This window comes from Megascapheus bottae, chromosome 8, assembly GCF_031878675.1.
Source record: "Megascapheus bottae isolate mThoBot1 chromosome 8, mThoBot2.hap1, whole genome shotgun sequence".
Lineage (NCBI taxonomy): Eukaryota > Metazoa > Chordata > Mammalia > Rodentia > Geomyidae > Megascapheus > Megascapheus bottae.
Genome location: NC_143516.1, coordinates 20,040,146 through 20,061,518, shown reverse-complemented (window position 1 = coordinate 20,061,518; position 21,373 = coordinate 20,040,146). Strand labels below are relative to the sequence as shown.

At 40.7% G+C, this 21,373-nt stretch overlaps 1 protein-coding gene across 5 annotated transcripts in view; it reads left to right on the top strand.

Annotated features, from left to right (window-relative positions):
- Pde7b (phosphodiesterase 7B) overlaps positions 1-7,833 on the top strand; it is a 294,549-nt gene extending 286,716 nt beyond the window's left edge. For 4 of the 5 annotated variants that reach the window (XM_090338073.1, XM_090338072.1, XM_090338074.1 and 1 more), the window contains 3 exons: positions 1,177-1,273; positions 3,793-3,873; positions 7,574-7,833. In XM_090338073.1, coding sequence (XP_090194199.1) covers positions 1,177-1,273; positions 3,793-3,873; positions 7,574-7,803 — 408 coding nt within the window. In that variant the 3' untranslated portion in view covers positions 7,804-7,833. The remainder of the gene's footprint in view (positions 1-1,176; positions 1,274-3,792; positions 3,874-7,573) is intronic. The other variant, XM_090338075.1, reaches the window with a different exon arrangement.
- The last annotated feature ends 13,540 nt before the right edge of the window (positions 7,834-21,373 follow it).

Genomic DNA, 21,373 nt, shown 5'->3' with positions numbered 1-21,373 from the left:
CCTACTTACTCCTAACATGCACTTATAGCCCCACTAGCCAGGATATGAATGACTAAATTTGCAGCTTAACATAATCAAATATTGTCCTAGGCCCTAACACATTTGACTGTTCTATACCAGTTTTGGTATACTGTGATATCACAATGTGGCTCAAGGGCAGATATCTTGACAGGTGATGGCTAAAGGAGAATATGGAGTTGCCTGGGAACTCAAGGTAATACTTCCAGGATCATCACTAGCAAAAGCCAATACCTGACCCATACTTGCCTAATATAAACCAAGTCGACTCTGAGTTAGCTGTGCAAATGAAGTTTGTACACCTAAGTCTGAGGTGTGTTGGAACCTTGGCTGGCAGTCTGAGTTTACTTTATTCATTCACAAGAACATAAATGCAAACACACATAATATAAATAACGTATAGAGTTGGGGAACGTAAGAATCAGTTCCTGATGATCTTCCATGAACCTAGCCAGGTCTCTGCCACCTTACTTTGCCTGAGAAAGATGAAGCAAGGGACCAGGAGTGTCGCCCAGTGGTAGAGTGCTTGCTTAGCATGCACGAAGACCCGAGTTTGATTCCTCAGTACCACATACACAGAAAAAAGCCAGAAGTGGTCTGTGGCTCAAGTGGTAGAGCTCTAACCTTGAGAAAGCCCAAGGACAGTGCCCAGGCCCTGAGTTCAAGGCCCAGGACTGGCAAAAAAAAAGAGGAAGAGGAAGAGGAAGAGGAAGAGGAAGAGGAAGAAGAAGAAGAAGAAGGAGGAGGAGGAGGAGGAGGAGGAGGAGGAGGAGGAGGAGGAAGAAGAAGAAGAAGAAGAAGAAGAAGAAGAAGAAGAAGAAGAAGAAGAAGAAGAAGAAGAAGAAAGAAGGACGACGACGAGGAGGAGGAGGAGGAGGAGGAGGAGGAGGAGGAGGAGGAGGAGGAGGAGGAGAGAAAGCTCTGTGCTCTTGTATAGTGATTCTTCTCTCCTACTGGTGCTACAAAGCAGGAGATTGAATGAAGGATTTTGTGAACCAGTGAACTAGTGATGTTTTCTGGAGGGGCACATTGGGAAGGCCCTGTATAAGCATGAGCCTGGTACTTTAAGGGCCTGGCAGCTCCTTTAGCTTGGGGGACATTTTCAGCTTTCTAAAGGGTCATTGGCTGACCATCTCTCCCTGCCCTGTTCTCTCTCAGATTGCATTGAAGTGTGCGGACATTTGCAATCCTTGTAGAATCTGGGAGATGAGCAAACAGTGGAGTGAAAGAGTCTGTGAAGAGTTCTACCGGCAAGGTTAGTGCTGAGCCCTCAGCTGAGATTGCAGTGTCTCTTCTCCTTGCAGGCAGTTATCCTAGGAAAACAGGAAACAGCCCATGAGGGTGACGTTTACTCTCCCATCAACGCTTATTATCCTAACCTTTCTCTTTAACTGCCTTGCAAATCATCCAACTCTGCTGTGCAAAAGTAAAAAGAAAAAAACATTTTAATAAATAACATTAACTTGTCACAGAAACAAGTAATGATAATGCACAATAAAAATTAGCAAAATGTGCAGAAACAGGAGGAAAGGAAGTTGTTGTTTGTGTATGTGTCTCTCAGGATATGTATGCGGATATAATAGTGTGATGGACTAGTTTGATTTTTAGCCTGACCTTCTCTTTAATGAAGTGAGCAGAGCCTAAAGACAAGTGCCATTAGGCACCAATGTCTTCCTGACAAAGATACTTAGATCCTTTTGCATTCCTTCACCTTGCCTTTTTCAACAAAGCTCCTTGTGAAGTTGAACACAGTTCTCCAAAAACTCAGTTCCATATTTCAAACACAGTTTCAGCAGTGAGGTAGTTGTTTTTTGCTGTGAAAAGACAAATGGCCTTGAGAGGGTATAATTTTGACAAGGATTTCCCTCCCTTAGCAAGAAGGCAAATGGATTACACGCTGGATCCTGATGTTGGGTGGGATACGGTCCTTTAAAACACAGTCTTGTTTCTTCAGGCTCCGTGTCAATGTTCAGGGTGTTGTTCATGCAGTAGTGGTCCCCTCACGCTAGTGACAGGATCAGGTTTGAAAAGCTGAGAACAAATAAAGCTTGAAATGTCCCACATACCAGCTCTGTAGGGATGTCAGACGGCAACAGTGAGCCTTTTGAAGAAGGCTCCATTGAAGGATGTGTCAGTGACATCAGGATGGCCCCCAAGACAGAAGGCAAAGAGGAGCTGAGCTCATGTAGGGCCAGAAGGCTCTGCTTCCCATCACACTTGCTCTCTCACTCACAATCCACATGCTCCCATTGCTCCCTCTACTCTGGGTACTTTCATTTGAATTTCATGTGAGTGCTTAGAAATCAAAAGCCCAGTTCTAGTTGTCTATGGTGTGAAAATCTCCACTGAGGACAGTGCAAAAGAAATATGATAAGATTGGAGCAAAGAGATTTTATATTAGGTATTATAATCTTTCTTTCCTGTAAGAATTTCAAACTAGTGAAACAGCAGTTAAGAGTCATCTTAGAATGTGCACTTAGCAAAACATACGTATGTCGTTGAAATAAAAGAAATACTGGCCAGGTGCTGATGGCTCAATCCTAGCTACTCAGGAGGCTGAGGTCTGAGGATTGCGGTTCAAAGCCAACTGGGGCAAGAAAGCCCATGAGACTCTTATTTCCAATTAACCACCAGAAAACGAGAAGCGGTACTGTGGCTTAAGTGGTAGAGCATTAGCCTTGAGCTGAACTGCTCAGGGACAGTTCAAGGCCCACAACTGAAACACACACATGCACACACACACACACATGCACACACACACATACACACACACAAAGAACTAAGAAGCAAAAACTACAAATGACTTATCATAAAACCACACTAAGATCAAAGATTGTGAAAGAAGAAAAATATGATATTCTAAGTTAGGCAAAAAAGGAATTAAGTGCCTTGAGATGAAGGATGAAGGAAAGGTAGAAATCAGAGCTGCTTCTCCAGAGTGTCACACTGGACTGAAAAATCATCAGTCTTAGATAAAGGAGGGTGAGAAGTGAAGCTGGCTTTCAGAGAACTTATTATTAGAAAAACAGAGGAGAAAAGAAAAATAGGCTGGGACAGTTTATTGCCAGCAAGGGACACAGACCTTCCCAAGGAATTGGAAGTTGTGCCAGGGACTGGATTTGGGAGTCCTGCTTATGTTGGTCCTAACAAGGAAATAAAGGAGCAAAAGTCAGATTGCAGTTATTCAGGGTTAGGGATGGGTACTTTAGGCTATGTCCAGAATAAAATGTCCCGTCTGTGAGCAAGCAACTGAGCATGCACCTGATGCTCTGCTTGACCTGGGGGAATCAATCCACTGATTTTAGTACCTAATGATATCTGCACTTGTTTCTGATTCATTTTGTTGCTTCCAACGGCTGCTACAAATGGAGATTTCCCTATTCCTCCCATCTCCATTTCCTACTGAATTCTTTTTCTTAAGCCCAAAGTAGGGTCATAAAATGTGATGGTGGGGAAGTTGCTTGTAACTTAAAACCAGAACTGGTATTTCATGTTAGACAATTGTCCTTGCATTGTTTTCTTGTTTGTATAGACCTTGTTCAAAAGTTTAGTCCAGTCTAACAGCCTATCCATGTGCAATGAGCCCATTATAAATGGTCATTGACACTGATATATTACAATTTCAGGCAAGCTATCAGAGCAAATCGGTGCTAACTGGTTCCTGATGATAACAGCAGGGAACTGTAATCCCTACCATAACTTCTTACAGCAGAGTCATTAAAACCCTTGACACACATTGTATAATCAATCTGTTCTTTTTCTTCTTCTTCTTAGGTGACCTTGAACAGAAATTTGAACTGGAAATCAGTCCTCTTTGTAATCAACAGAAAGACTCCATCCCTAGTATTCAAATCGGTGAGTTACACTGCATGTCAGTTTACAACCTGGCACCTTTTGAAGAGACATGAGCAAAAGGTCCATATGAAGCTTTCCCAGACTGGCACTGAATGGCTGAGACCACACAAGCAGTCTATCAAAACTGAGCTACTACATGTTCAGTTTTGAGCTCTCAAAGCCATTCTCTCTTCTAGATGTCAATTGTAGTAAATTATTGCATTCCAAATAATTATTATTTTTATCTAATTGCAGTATATGTAAGACCATTAAGGAAATCAAATGGTATAGATTTTTTTCCTTCTACTAATTCCATCTGCACAGAAAGCCAGCCTTTTTCCTTGCTGTTCTCCTCCGTTGGAACTGAATATAGATCTTTTCCTTACATCCCTGGGTCTGGTGTGTAGCAGTTCATATTTTTATCTGTCCTTACAGTCCACATTCAGCTTCATGCATTCATATGTATGGCTACAGACATCTAAGACTGAATGCCTTAACACTAAAAGGAATATAGATACCAGAAAAAATTAGATGAAAATGAAGAAAGTCAGAGTAAATTAGAATGACATTCTAATCTATTCTAATCACTGAGGGTAATGGACCCACAAAAGAATCATCAAGTCATCTTCAGGAACCAAGAATTCAGCACCCAGCTACAAAGATTTGAATGGAATATATATATATATATATATATATATATATATATATATATATATATATATTCAAATAGGCATATTGGAATGATGAGATTAAAGATGATAGATCTTTGTCTAAATATCCTTTAATAGTACTTGGTTGTTTTCTCAATTAGACCATTCTTTTACCCCCCCCCAAAAAAATAACAAAAGGGATCTAAACAATAATACTGGGAACAGAGGATAACTCGGAATTGTTGGAAGGTTGGGTGGGAGTCTAAGAGACAAGGAAAACCACAACAGAAATACAGCCCCAGCCTCCTTGTGCTCATTTCTGTCCTGTGCTTTAGGGGTCCAGTTCTACAGCTATGTCTAACTGTGAGCCTCGCTGACTTCAGCTGTGATGGGAAAGAAATTTGCAGGCCACTATTAATAATGCCTTGAACCACATGTACCCTATACTAAAGTATTTACATTGTTAAACACTCAACCTAGATTTGCAAGACAGACCTGATTTCAGAGATTTTGTCCTGTTGTTGTCATGAGAACACACTTATTTTGTCAAATCATACGTCCTGATTTTCAGCTCAGGAAAATGTGGTTACCATAGATACGGCTTTTTAAAATAGGATGGGGGAGGATTCGGGTGGATTGGGATTCCTGTGGATGGTATACCAGCACACCAGTACTAAAGAGAATGAGAAGGTGATTATAAACAATGCTCAGTTCATCAATCCCTCTCTGCCTTTGTTCTAATCTGCCAGCCCAGGTTCCAGAGATGTGAAAATTACAGATCAAGCTGAACTGGAAATGGCCAAATAGATAAACAATCTAATGGATGCCACAGGCTCCCTCCTCTACCCACACCATAATTTCTCAGCTACTGCCTCCATGCTGCCTCCCCTCTAACTGACAACACCCCCTCTCGTTTTCCTCATTGCAATCCAAAGGGAGAATTTCCTGAGTACAGAGCTCAGTTTGGTTTACATCTGATTTTCTATTTAAGCCATTTACCCCGGAGGAAATGGGACTTAATATCCCTTCCCTGTTTTCACCTAACTTTGCATCTCAAAAAGATGGTAAATCAAATGAATCTTGACTAGGTGAAATCTAGAGGAAAATGAAGAGAAAGATTTTTCTGTAATCGCTGGCTATTCGGAGGGTATCAGTTCTCCCTTTGCCCTCTCCAGTCCCTCAGGGATCAGAATACCTTAGCAGCCAGATCAGGCCTGGAGAAAACAGAGTAGGTACTATATACCATGGAAACAGTTCCCCATTCCTCACGGTATCTACTGACACATTAAAATCCCTTAATGTTCTAGCATAATAAGTCTTCGTATCTTACAAGTATGTATATATATATATACAAGTATATATATGTATGTACACGTATATACATGCACAGGGCAATTTCAAGAATGTGAGTTAATTATTTTAAATATTTGTAACTTTGTCATATTTGTATACATTTGATACACTTACAATATTAAAGGATAGCATCATTTTACAGAACATATGTTTATAGATTTTTTTTTTAATTTTTTGTTTCTCTGCTTTGGTGCCAGTACTGGGGCTTGAAGTCAAGGCTTAAACACTGACTCCGAGCTCCCTACCATCATCCAGGACTAGCACTCTACCACTTGAGCCACCTCTCTACCTCCTGCTTTCTTGGTAGTTAATTGGAGAAAGAGTCTCACTGACTTCCCTGCCTGGCTGACTTCAAATTGCAGTCCTCAGATCTCAGCCTCCTGAGTAGCTAGGATTTTAGGCATGAACCACTGGCAGCCACTAGAGACTATATGTTTTGTCTCTAATATCTAATCTTTCGTCACTGTAAGAGATATGGGATGGTAGAAATTCAAATGATGAAGAACATTCAAAAGTACCAACAAAATGGGAAATGTTATTTTCTGACTCCTTTTATACTAAAGCCACTGGCTCTTCTTTCTTTCTGAGGTTCAGGTTATTGAAAATGATCTCATAATCCTTAAGTCCCATTTCATATATGATGAAATATGCAGAAATATACCATAACATTTTCTATTGCTTTTCTATTCCTTTCCCATCACTCCAGCATTCTCAAGGATCAAATGTCTGTCATTTGTCCAATAATAAAATCATCAAAGTAGTCTTCATAATTATATAAATGGTGAGTTAGCTAAACATTGTATTATGCTGAAAATCATTTGGGATTTTTCTTCCCCTCCATACTTACATTTCAAGAAAATGAAATCTAGGGCTGGGAGTTTGGTCTAGTGATAGAGTGCTTGCCTTAGCATGCACAAAGACCTTGGTACCACATACATAGAAAAAAGCTGGAAGTGGTGCTGTGAGTCAAGTGGTAGAGCTCTAGCCTTGAGAAGGCCCAAGACAGTGCTCAGGCCCTGAGTTCAAGCCCCACAACTGACAAAAAATATGAAATTTAAAAATAAGCCCTAGTTTGTGATACTTTCAGTAATCATAGCCTAGTCTGAAAAGTACTTTAAAAAAATCATGATTAATATGGAAAGCACATTAACAATAAGACAGGACTAGAAAACAATGAGTAGTCAGTCATTTAACAAAACAAACACAGGATCATTAGGTCATATCTGTCTGTAATCCCAGCACTTGAGAGGCTGAGACAAAAGGAGCTTGAATTTGAGGCTAGCCCAGGACAAACAAACAAACAAAGAGGAGAGGATAGACAAACTGGGAAGTCCAATATTAAAAATATGAGTTATTTTGGCAGATAAAAACTTCTGAAAATGAATGTTTACCTTAAGCTTAACTGCTTAACATAATTGAAGGCAAGATAAAACTACAAGTCAGTGTCTCCTACCAACTTCTGCATGGTACGATCAGACTTCTGTAGAGTCCCAATCCAGGGCGCATTCCATCCGGACAGGCCCCCTTCCCCCGGGCCCCCCCTCAGTTCTGGCGTTATGATTATTTTCTCCTTCCACAAATACCAACAGCTAATGTTTCCTGACTGCCCTGGGCCGCGTGTTAGCTCATGTCATGTCATCACAACCCTCTGGGCCCTGGGAAGCTGGGGCCCAGGTCCAGTCGGTGCCCCTGGGGTGACTCGGCTCTGCCTGTTGCAGGGTTCATGACGTACATCGTGGAGCCGCTCTTCCGGGAGTGGGCCCGCTTCACCGGGCACAGTGCGCTGTCGGAGAACATGCTGGGCCACCTGGCCCACAACAAGGCGCAGTGGCACCGCCTGCAGTCCACGCAGCACCGACGCAGGGCCAGCGCGGGCGGCCCGGACCACGCCAGCCCGGGGACCGAGAAGGCCGAGCAGACGGCGGCCGAGGGCCACACCGCCCCGTAGGACAGAGCCCTGCTGTGCGGCAGGAGCACCGGAGCCAGGCCTGGAGCCAGGCCTCCGCAGCGGGGGTGCAGCCCCGGGAGCGGGGGTGGAGGGAGGGGGTTCCTGGGCTCCCCAGTGCTCCTGCCACTTCCCCCGCCCCCATCCCCGTGCCCTTCTCCACGTGTACAGAAGCCATGTCACCCCAGCATTCGCTGCCGAAATGGAGCGACTCCATTCCGTCATGTGGGAACCAGAAGCCCCGGGAAGGGGGCGGGTAGCCGCCACCCCACCCCCAGAAGATCCGGAGTGAGAATGAGGTGCTTCTGCCGTGCCCCCGGTGCCCCGAGGGCCCTGGGGCCCAGGCAGCTGCCCCAGACTTCGGACTCCGACCACCGCGCCAGCGTCCTCTTAGCTCCACGGACTTCGGGTGGGACGTGGAAGAGCGCACGGGAGAGCTTGGGAGACAGTCATCTTCTATTTTAATAATAATAATAATAATGGTGATGATGGTGGTGAGGATTAGACAACGAATAATAAATGTTTTTTAACTTTTCTATTTTACGCACTACACCATGGATCTAAAACTTGGGCCTACGATTACTCAAGTGTACCCAAGCTTCAACAAGGGGGGTTCGTTGCTCTGTTAATGACTTTATGCCACTTTGGGTCAGAGATCTGGTATCTTCTCTCAACCGTGTCTCCCACGCCACCCCAGGGTAGGTGCTGTACAGTTCATTTCTTTGCACCATTAACCAATCTTGTCTTTTCTGGATTCAATGACCTGTTTATATTCAACCGTGTACATTTCCTGTAAATACCAAGCGCTACTGAGTCCCATGCCAAAATACATTAGTATTATGATGGGATTGCTACCTGTATAAACAATGGCACTGTGAACAGAATACTGTTAGTTTTCATACCAGAATGCATTTGTAAATATGGTATAGAGATTATTAATATACTGTTGTTTTGCAGATAAAGGCCTTAACTTTAAACATCTTTCATCTTCTGAAAGCTGCCCAACTTAAATCCTCATAGAGATCTTTCTGACCTGCCTGCCCCATGACCAACTTTATGCTTTCCGGCTAAGGTCCTACACCAAAACTGAATAATATCTTGGAGGAAGCATTTCTGGAAACTTCTCACGCATTGCACTTGAGACCATAGTGTTTCACCTATGGCGCCAAATACTGTTTCCTCAGATTTAGTGACATTTCAACAAGCCTGGAGTCACTTTTCAACTCAGCAAAGTTGCACACAGTTTTAACAAGCCAACTCTTGTGACAGAACGTGCGGTGCCTCAGTCTCAGAAGAGACATAGCTAGTCTCAAAAACCTACTCTGACCCTGTCACCCAAGCTTCTGGGGTTACCCCCTGTTTTCATGCCACATCTGTGTCTGTTTCGGCTACTGTACCAAAGTACCTTGGTCCATCACAGCTGGCAGACGTTACTTTTAGTGTTGATAGAAACTGGGTATTTCTCTTCCCTTAGTTTCATGTGAGCAACTACCCAATTGTTTGGCTGAAGTTCATGTTATTTCAGTGAAGAAACCAGTTCAGTTTTATGACAGACTTTATCTTCCTGGCAGGTCATTGTAGTTCACTGTGGCTGTAACTAGTCTGAAATTTTGTTGCCTTTTTTTTCCCTGTAGACACTTGGCTGTAAGATCTAATTTGTTACAGCTTTTTTCTCTGGTCTGCTAAACTCTGTGCATTGCACCTTTTCTAACTAAGTGAGATGAAAACTGTTGATGCCCCTCTTGTGTTACCTTACGGTGATCATGGATGCCAGGATCTAGATGTTTCTCCAGCTCACATGAACGACAGCTATCCCTCAAGTCTAAGCATAACTGGGTTTGGTTTTTCCTTTTTTTCTCCTGATCATCAAATGAAACATTAGAAACTTGGCTGGCCTTTAATATGTTCCTATGGAAAGACTGAGATGTGCAGAGTTAAGGTTTTGCAGGGAGAACTGGAAAGTTGGTTGTATTTTTCCTTAAAATCAGTGAGATTGTCAGATAGTTGTAATGGAAGTGTGAAGGTACTTTGAAATGGGAAGATGAAAAGTTGAAATTACTGATGGGGGTCAGAAGGGAAGTTCTAGAAACTCAATACTAACTTTTATTTTCCGGAGTAACTCTGTACCAACATGTGTTGCTTTATCACTATAATATTCTGAAGCTCCGGAGCTTGGTAAGACCCTAAAAGGAAATATGTTGAATGAATGCCTGCTTCTAAACCATTCTGACTTTGGGTTACCAAAACAGAGGGCTTCTGAGCAGTCTGTGTTTAATGTAAATGTTGGGGATAAGAATGTAGAGATAGGAAAGGAGACTATTGTTTTTTGGTTTTGTTTTTTTTAGCTATTGAAGCCTCTACCTTGACTTTAGAAAGTGGACTTTGTAACTATATCCTAATTTAAATAAATAAGATCAAGGACATTGTTAGTAGTTTCAAGTTTATAGGACACAAGTGTTCATGTTACAGTTAGGTCTATAAGAAGAGCTCAGACAAAACTTCCAAATATTTAACAGTTAAGCCTATGAGCAGTCTAATAGTACAATACAAATCTGAAGTAAAATGAGGCATGATATATAAACTAGATGCATCAGTCTCTTTCAGTGATCTGGCAAGTGCTTGAGTTCTTCTTCCTTTGTGAAAAGAATGCCTTTTATTTTATTTTGCTTACCAGTGGCTTTACCGGTCCAATAGATGGAATCAAGTTAGTATCTGAGACAGGATTCCTGGACTGTCCGTGGATTTTATGTGTAATCATATTTTGCTTACCCCATGGATCACCAATTTGTTGACTTACCAAGTTTAATTCTTCCATCGTTTGTGAAGATAGGTCTCAAAGGGCTATTTTCAGTAAGCGAAAGTGGAGATCATATTGAGAAAGAGACTATATACATCACTGCCAGGCCTGACTTTGCAGTAGCAGCGAGTAGTCAGATCCAATTCACAAAACCTACCCACAGCTCCTCCCTAGACTAAGTAAAAAACTAGCCCTGTTCCTCCCTGCTTAAACCTTCTCCCAAAGGGCCTTGGAGCTCCTCCTGCAGCTTTGTCTTTTAGGTAGTGCTTCCAATGAAACACAGCCTTGTTTTGTAAACTTTTCTTGCATTGAATCAGATGCATTCATTGATTTGGATTTGGTTATAAGCTTGTATTCCTGGATATTCCTCATGCTTTGTTCTTTTCAGTGGATCCTTTACATTGTGTCATCTTGTGTACACATGTAAAGTTTGAGGGGAAAAAGAAAATTACACCTTGTAAGTTTTGTGGCCTAAATATCCATTGGCATGTTTAAATGAACAACTGAAAATAAAAATAATTTCTTAAAAATATCACACCATGAAAATATTCTGAGTCTCACTGGGGAGCATGCTACCAGCCAAGCAAGTGAAAATTTTCACGAGAAGAAACAGCCAAAGGCAGATCCCAGATGCAAACATGGCCCACCCACAGGGCTATAGAAGCACCCGTGTCAATGAACCATTACCACTTTTCCAGAGAAATTGGCCTCCCTCGGTTCTACACCTCTCCAACTTCCTGATATTTTTCTGACTCACACTTCTGAAATGCACACCCATATGAAAATAAGGCACAATGTTTTAGGTTAGGAAAATGTACCCAACTCGATGTAAAAATTACTTGTGAAAAATACAGCCACACATTTCAGAACTGGAGGCCATAAGGACACTAAACAGGTCAATCAGAACAATTGTGTTTGCTCAATCCATCCTAATATTACCACTCTTGTTTCCTAAGAACTGCCTTACATATTTTGTTCAATTCAACATATCAGTGTATGAGTACGAAGCATCTTGATCTATGGCACTCTTCTCATTGTCCCCTCCCCCATCTCACCAAGTCCACAAATCCCCTCAAGTCACTTGACTATATTTTTATGCATACGTGGCGAATAACATACAGTATTTGTACTCCTGCCCTTCTTCTCTCCATATCCTTACACTGTTTCTTCAGCCTATCTTTATTGATTCTCCCATAGTCACTTGATCAACGTTTGTATTCAGAATCCATTTATTTCTGAATGCCTCCCCAGGTTTGAGTGCAAGGCTACTTTGCACTTGTGAATACTGTCAATGATAAAGTCTAAATCAAAAGAGAACAGTAGGTGATATTCCAAGCAAAGGTGACATTCGGTGGGACAAGGAACCCTAGCTGAAGCACGGTTAAGCAGTCAAAACCTCCATGATCCATTCAATCTCAATGAAACAAATGCTGCTTGAAGGTCTACCATGTACCCAGTGATGTGCCATGTGCTGGATAGCAAAAGATCCAAGCCCTCCAGGAGAAATTTGACTTAGGCCATTGACAGGAAATGCTTCTAAGGGTTTCACAAAGCCCCCAGAGCTGGCTTAAAGGCACCAAAGCTTCCTCCTGAAGCCCTAAGTACTAGAAAGCAGATAAGCTTCAAAGACAAAAGTGGCCTCCAAACTATGCTTCTGTTGCTGCTTTACTCTGTGACTTGAGGGAAGTAATAATATTTCTGGACAGTAATAGCTTTCATAGTATTACTGTGGTGATTAAAGGAGACTTGGCATAAAATTTAAAAAGCACTAAGCTGTCGCTCTTGTTAGTACACAATTGACTTCTCAATACACAAAATTTCCCTCTTTTTTTTTTTTTTTTTTTTTTTTTTTTTTTTGCCAGTCCTGGGCTTGAGCTCAGGGCCTGAGCACTGTCCTTGGATTTTCTCAAGGCTAGAGCTCTACCACTTGAGCCTCAGCACCACTCCCGCGTTTTTGTATGTATGTGGTACCGAGGAATCGAACTCAGGCCTTTGTGCATGCTAGGCAAGCACTCTACCACTAGGCCAAACTCCTGACCCCAAAATTTCCCTCTTCTTAAAATGCAAAAGTCTTGGCAAACAATCACTCGCACATCAGCAAGAATGAGGAGAGTCTGGGAGGAGGGGCAAAGCAAGAAATAAGTTCTAGTCAAACTCATTAACGAGTTTTTGACAGACTGGTTAATTTATGTGCTTCTGAATTTGCAAGGTGGGCGGGCACATTCGTGAACCCCTCAACTTGTTGCTAGATACAAGCTTTATACCAGCCACAGCCTACTTTTCTGTTTAGTCTTTTTTTTTTTTTTTTTGCCAGTCCTGGGCTTGAGCTCAGGGCCTGAGCACTGTCCTTGGACTTTCTCAAGGCTAGAGCTCTACCACTTGAGCCTCAGCACCACTTCTGGCTTTTTTTCTATGTATGTGGTACCGAGGAATCGAACCCGGGTCTTCATGCATGCTAGGCAAGCACTTTAACCACTAGGCCAAACTCCCGGCCCCTCTGTTTAGTCTTATAGAGTAAGAGACTGGGTATCTTTTCTTTGCAGTTTTGCACAAGTGTTTCTGTGAAGAAAACACCTCTGAAAAACAAAATGAGCGTCATTTATCTCCCTAATGTCTATACTGCCTAAGCCCAATTTTTGCTGGTTATGGCTGTGGTCCTTTATACCAGGCCTTGAGGTTTGGTGGGACTTTTACAGATAGGACACAAGTATCTCCCAGAATGCACTGGGTTCTCACTATTCACACAAATACAAATATGTTCTCAGCTACTGTTTGTTGTTTGAACTCTAGGGGAGACACAAAGCAGAGCCACCTGTAAGCATCCTATGACCAAAGGGCGGAAACTCCTTCTCACTCTCAGAAAATGCAGTGGACAGTGGAACCTTCCAGTAATTACCAAATAAGAAGCTTTCGGCTCCTTATTTAGCTCCAACCACAGCAGGCTTTTAGTTTTCAATTAAGCCAGAGAGATGATTAGCAAAATTTTACACTGAAGGTGATAGAGATTGAACATTGCTTTGTTTTAGTTATCTAAGAATGATATGTCAGTGATTCAATTGCTTACAATTCTTCAAATCTTAATACTGCATGAACTGGTTTAACCTTCGGGTGTTTGTTTCTTTGTTCCTTTTTAGGGAAGTAAAGTAGTAGAGTTTATCAAGTGTGAGTTTGGGAGTAAGACCAAGATTTTAAATTCTTTATTATTTTTGCAGCTTAATACCAGTCAAAATAATTTAATATCTGAGTCCCTATCCTTTCATGTATAAAATAATACTAATATACCCTCTTGGGATGGCTGTGAGGTCAAAAAATTATGTAACACATATAAAACACAGCACAAACTGGGTGATGATGCCTATAATTCTAGCTACTTAGGAGACTGAAATCTGAGGATCATGGTTCAAAACCAACCTGCGCAGAAAAGTCCATGTGACTCTTATCTCAAATTAACCACCACAAAAACCAGAAGTGAAGCTGTGGCTCAAGTGGTAAAGCATTAGACTAGAGCACATAAAGCTCAGGCACTAAGTTCAAGTCCTAGGACTGGCACAAGAGAAAAAACACATAAAGCACAATTTCTAGCAGAAATCTGGTTATTGTAGTTTGGACCTGTAAAGTTCCCCAAAGTTTCATATGTTTATAGCTTGGCCCTCAAACTGAGCACTTTGGGAATTAGTGGAACTTTTATGAATGGTGTCTAGCAGGAGGAAGGAAGGTCCTTTGCAGGCATGTTCTTTAAGGGCAGTTAGGGCCCCAGCCTCACCCGTCCTTTCCTTTTCCTAGCTCCCATGAAGTGAGCGCCTGTGCCTCCCACAATCTCCCACCATGATGCTCTGCTCCATCACAGGCTCAAAAGTAACAGAGCTAGCTGGCTGGAAACTCTGACCCAAAATAAACCTTCCTCTTAGAAGTTCATTAATACTTTAGGTGTTTTGACAAACATTAAATTCCTGTATCACTTAAAGGAATGTAACAAATGTAAACTCCTACAGCATTTAAAGGAAAAAACAAATCCAGCAACTGGGAGTTTGCAATATATCTTTCTATAAGTTGGATCTATTGAGCATGATTAGCCTAATATTAATGACAAAATACTGTCAAAAATAACCAAGGGAGAAAAAGCAGTGTTTTTGAGTAGTCAGGATTTGTTGGTAAGATTGGGGACAAATAAGAGATGTGCTTTTAATTTTTTTGAAGTAAATACTCCCCAACTCAGCCACAGAGAACCAGTCTGATGGTTATTCTAACACTTTCTTAGCTCTGACAAGAATTCAACACCGGATAGAGAAAAGGCTTAGTAAAATAAACAAAATGTGGTATTCTGCCAGTATTCATGAATTCCACTCAAATCTCACACATCCTCTCTGTCAAAAAGCTTCTAATAGCCTTCCCCTTGTAGCTTCTCTACTAGATCTTTTCTGGTTATTAGTAGCCACATAAGCTACAGGGTAGTCTCTGCAAATAGATGGCTCAAAAATAGATCCAGTTCTCCTAAACTATCATTTCACAAATTACGCAAGAATTCATATGCCAAAAGATTTATGTTAACTGCTTCCTGGAAAAGGAAGGGATTCTGAGTCAAAGAAGTTTGAGAAAGAATGGGCTGGACAGGTTTGTTTCTACTCTGCATTCTTCTAAGAGCCTTAGTGCATTCATGAAAATCTCCACCAAGATAATCTTGATACCATTTGTCTGTATCTAGTTTCAGTTTTAACTATCACAACCCAGAATGATAACCCCTTTTATCATTTTATTGATTTAGTATTGCTAGTGGTTATCATTCATTAATATCGATGCCCATTTGTGTGTTCTGCCAAATAGACAACCTCACTATGGCATTATGTTGCCACTTACTAGGATTGAGTGAGTATCCAAATGTCCTATGCTTTTTCATCTGTAAAATGATAAAAGAATAATATGATCTATAAACAGAGGTTTTGAAGGCTGCAAGAGTTCACAGTGAAAGCACTTGGAACAGTGCCTCCTGCTGGAAAACATGTGGTTCATTAAGTGATGGAAAAGACAAATATCTCCCACCTGCCCACCCTACCTTCACAAACCCTATTTGTAAGCTTAATGAGGGTGCACAGTCTCCATTTGGAGCATAGGAAGGATTAAAGAAAGACTTCTAAAGAAGTTATGCTTGGTTGATGAATTGAAAATGATATCAAAATAACATTAACATTGCAATCCAAACAGACAAAATAAAACTGGTAGCAATAAATGTCCTAGTACCTAAATTCAGGTCCACAATCACTCAAAATACATAGGGTATTTTAAGAAATGTAATTTAAGAAGGTAATAATGTTCTTACAGCTTATGAACATACCCCTTTTTGTAAGTGACAAGATAAAAAAATAAATACTCCAAAACCTTTGATATTCAAAAGGGAAAGAAGCCTACAGAAGTAGCATTTGACTTTGTGAGGCATACTCCCATTCCTCTGTTATAATGCCAAATCCTAGAAAACAGAGGTAAATGTCAGTGGTTTACATTTTTAAAAGAAAATGAGTGAGCCAGGCATGGTGGTATATATTTGTAATTACATAAAATGGGAGACTAAAGCAAGAGGATCATACCATCAAGGACAACCTAGAATATGAGAGATTCTGCTGTAAAATAATAACAATTATAATAATATCTATATTAAACATATTTTATGAGCTGGGCACCACCAGTGGCTCATGTCTTTAATCCTACCTACTCAAAAGGCTTGAGATCTGAGAATTGTGGTTCAAAGCCAGCCAGGACAGGAAAGTCTGTAAGACTCTTATGTTCAATATGCTGGAAAAAGCCAGAAGTGAGGTTGTGGCTCAAGTGGTATAGCGCATGTGTGTGTAGATATGTTAATATATCTGTCTGTATAAGTATCCTTGAGCTATGCCCCAATTCTTTTCCCTGGGGCCAGTCTTGGATTGCAGTCTTCTTACACTGTTTCCTCAAATAGTTGGGTTTACAGGTGTATGACACCACAACTAGCCATAGCTATACTTTTGTTTGAAAAATTGTTAGCGATAACATCATTTACATTTTGGGGTGGGAGGTCATGGGGCTTGAACTCAGCCTGAGTGTACTGTCCCTGAGCTCTTCGGCTCAAGACTACCATCCTACCCTTGAGCCAAGCCCCACTTCCTGTTTTCTAGAGGTTAATTGGAGATAAGAGTCTCAGGTCTTTTTGTGCCCGGGTTGGCTTTGAACCTTGATCCTCAGATCTCTGCCTCCTGAGTAGCTAGGATTACAGGCATGAGCCACCGCGCCCATCAAACATCACATTTTTTCAGAGCATCTGACACTGTCCAAGTGTAAAAGAACATAATTTATGAATGAAAACAAAACACTTATGACATTATGTAATGATACAATTACAAATAATCTAGTTCTGACATTGCTGAGATAGGTACAACAGACAGCTCTGATAAGAGGAAGGGTAAGGTGACAGATTAGAAGCTCCTACCATTTTCTTTCCTGAATATGAAGACACCAAATAGTACTGAAGAAACTAGAGCCTAAGCAAGAAAATCACAGAAAAACAAACTAAGCAGAAGAAAAGTAGCTAAGAATTCCACACCCATTCCAGGACGGGGAAGAGGAATAGAAGCTGAAGACCTTACAGGTAAAATAGATGGCCTTGGCAGCAGACTGCCAGTTCTAACTGCAGGAAAACCCCACACGTATCACAGGCTTTCATCACTGTATTAGGGATATGTGAAGCCATCACTACCCCTCTAAATTTGAGTGCAAACATTGATGTTTATGTTTCCTTGGTCTAGATGACGTATTTATTCATGAAAGTAGGATGTTGAAGTCAACCACATTATTGCGTGAGTGAGGTTTTTTTGATCCAGCAATGTTTGTTTAAAAAAAATAATAAGGTACAGATATTCACTACATAAATATTCACAATTGTTTTATCCTTTTGACAGATTAATTTTATCAATATGAAGTGACCATTTTTTATCTCCATTGGCTAGCTTTGGTCTGATGTTTGCTTTGCTACCTGGGATCTAAGTAGGTACTGCTCCTTTATTTAGGGTTCCATTTTCTTACAATGTCTGTTACCATCTTCACTTTAATCCTGTGATTTCCTTTGACAGTGATTTTTTTTGCCAAAGATCATGCCTCATTTCTAAATCCAGTCCACTGACCTGTGACTTTTCATTGTAAAATTGAGAAAATGGACATTTAGAGTTATTGAAAGTTATTTACTAATTATTTGATTTTGCTGTTTGATTCTTTCCTAATCCTCATATACTTCTCTGAAGTTTATTGTCATGGTTCTGTTTTATCTTCCTCTTCTAAGTCTAAGACTCCTTTATCGTCTTACACTCATGTATCTTCTGCAGTATTGGATTGCTATAGAGTGGGCATGAATTCCTTTAGTTTTTGTTCAGCACAGAATTTTTAACTTTTTTTCAGTTATGAAAAATAGCTTTGACAGGCACAGCAATCTAAGTTGCTATTTTCTTTTATGGCTTGACATATATCACTTCATAACCTGTATATATTTAAAGTGGCCTTTTTAGGTGATGGCTCTTCTTCATGCTGCTTTCAACATTCTTTCCCTGTTTTGTATTTTAATGTTTTAGCTCTAATATTCCTTGGTGCAGTTTTTTTTTTTTCCTGGTCTTGCTCGTTTTTTTTTTTTTCCTATACATAGTTGGGTATCTGAGAAGATTTTTCCTACATACATTTCTTATGGTTTTAGGTCACACTTTTTTTTGCCTTCTTTTATGCATGTAATTAGTATGTTTAGTCTTTTGGGGGGCTTGAATCCAGAGTCTCACATGCTTGGCTTCCTTGCACACTGTACTCTTGAGCGACACTTATAGCTTAGTATTTTGCTTCTCGCTTGGAGATAGAATCTCATAAACCTTTCCTGGGTGGCTTCAGGAGAGTATTGTAGTTAAGGAGTCAAAAGGACATGATGACAGATGAGTTATCCATTTTGTTGCTGATGTCACATTTGGGTGTTAGCAGAACTAGGGGTGAGAAGAAGCCTGGACCTTTTCCAGTAACTGAAGTAGAGGGAACAGAATGTCAGATTATGACAGAAACAAGAAAGTGGTAATGTTTTATGACAGGAATGCTAAGGAAAGGGTGGAAGGGGTGGATCCTTCCAAAAAGGATAGGGACCCAATAGAAGAGTAATGGCAGTTAGATCTGATTGGGGGTCTGATCCCATTTCCCAACTCTGACAAGAAAGACATAAGTAGCCTGTACCTAAGAGACTCTCAGAAAGCAGTGCACTCAGGGGACAGATTTCAAATAACACATGGAGAGCAAAGGAATGTCTGGGGCAGAAATACTGGATGAAACAGTGTTTAATCTCCGATGCAGGGCATATTAAGCTATTAGACTGTCCAGAAAATTAATTGAAATATTTTAGTATTAACAGGGTTGTCAGAGTCTCGCTAGATGAAAATTAAAGCCTCAAAAGACAAACTGGTTTGCTGGAAGAAATGACTTTTGGTATGGATTGACTAAGATAGCTCTTATGAGGCAACCTATACTCAAGTACCTAGAGAATAATCTCACCTTTCCACCCCAGAGAGCCTGGGCTGTAGGCAATGGTGACTACAAGCTCTCTAATGAGTCAGGACAGCACAAACCCCATTCCATTTCTCCCTCTGGAACTTCAGACCCCGCAGGACCACTTTTAGAGAGTCTATATGTAATCTGGAAGCAGTAAGAAGGATCTGGGACTAATATTTTAGTTCCCTTTCCTACCATGTCCCCAGAGGTCAATCAAGAACCCAAGCAGTTTGCTACTTGAGAAAGACCATCAGACCTGTCATTTCTCTGAATGAAGAATCATGATAAGTTTGAAAATTAGAAAGAAATCGACCCCTAACCATCCAAATATGCCATTCTTGAATAATGAAGAATGTCATATAGTAGCAAAGACCAAAAGTAGGTACTGAAGGCAATTTTTTTATTATAAATACTTACACATTGTAAATGTAGCCAACCTCATGGTAAGTCATAAATCAAACAATATCCATATTTTAATCAAAGTTTTGGGTCCTGTGTCTGAAAAGGCCTGGGAAACTGTTAAAATGATTTGACTAAACCCTCTTAAATTTGATCAGAATCAAGTACCAAATAACAAAGAAGAAAAAGAAATTACTTTGCGAGCATCCTGTTGTGCTGTGGTTTTTCATTAACATTTGCTTTCAAAGAGACCATTCTCAGAATATGAGAACTTGCTAGAAAGTAAATACTTCTTTTGCCCTGAAATTGACCTTGCTATCCAGAAGCCTGAAAGAATTCCTAGAACATTTTGTAGAATTTCAGAAAGTTCAGTGAAGAAATGTGTAACCACATCTTCTGCTGACATCATAAGCAGAGCCCTTTTTTCTCTTAGAATGTTAAGGTGTAGAATCTACTTTTCTAGAAAGAAAAGGGTTTGTTCATCCCTTGATTGTTTCTTAATTTCTTTGTGCCTTAATGTGGTAATCACTCTACCTCTTATAGAGTCATTAGATCAACTGATTTAGAACAGGTATTTTGAAGATGTATGCCATATGTATTAATGCCACAAAATCATGCTCTTGGCCTGTTCCCAATTTACTCAGAACTCAAATAAGGAGGATCACTGTACATAATAATTTCAGGGTATATTCCAGTATGTGCCCCTATGTACTTAGAAGTACTCTGCCCCTTTAGTAGATGTTCCAAAATTTACTACCAGTCTTCTAGTGTTCCAGTCTTCTGTGTTCTTTCTTATTTAGTACTATAATCTCGGGATATATTGTGCCTCAACACTGCCTTACTGCCAAGCTTCCAGCACAGAACCTTTAGAGAAAACCCTATTCAAATTTTAGAGCCTTATTTCATTGTCATCTCAAAATGATGCTATCAGCCAGGTTGTCGGAGTGGCTCATGTCTCTAATTCTTATTACTCAGAAAACTGAGATCTAAGGATCACAGTTCAATACAAGCCCAGAGAAGACAGTCCATGAGACTCTTCTCTCCAGTTAATGACATAAAAGGGCAGAAGGAGAGCTTTGGCTTAAGTGGTAGAGGACTAACCCTTGAGAAAGCTCAGGGACAGCACCCAAGCCCTGAGTATAAGCCCCACAACTGGCACATACACACACACACACACACACACACACACACACACAATGTTATCAAGTAGATGGGATAAGAATGTTTGTCTCCATTTTATGACTAAGGAAACTACAGAACTACATAGACCAGTGTAAAGCATGGACCGGGCAGATTTCTGATTTCTCATTCCATTCTACCCTGTGATAAGAAACATAGACAATTGCCATCTGGTTTTAAACAAATAGAAAATAAGCACAAATGAGAGTCTGGGAAGGCAGCTCTTGCAGAGTTGGAGCATCCTGTAAAGGAGACAGGTCAGCATTAGCCTGACAGACATCAGACATTCCTTGGGGTGACAGAGATGGCTGGGTGATCATTTTACCCAGATCTGGCAAGATCTCTCCCCATTTTAAAATGGAAAATCCTGTGTCCCTGAACCCACCACACACATACCCTGGTCTCGGGCAACACTGCATGCCTGGTAATCCTGAGGAATAGAGAAGCTCTGATATTAAAAATTTCCAGATTTTAAAAACAAACTGCATTGTGGTGTAGAGTTGGAAGTGGTCCTTAATATTGAGGTTATGGTTCTTGTTTATAAGTGTTTATAAGTCTCATAGGTACAACATTATTAGTCTTCCTAATTGCATTATGAAGTGATACTAGCTGGAATCATAAAAATGATGTGTGTTTTTGCCCCCCCCCCCAAAATAAAAATACAAA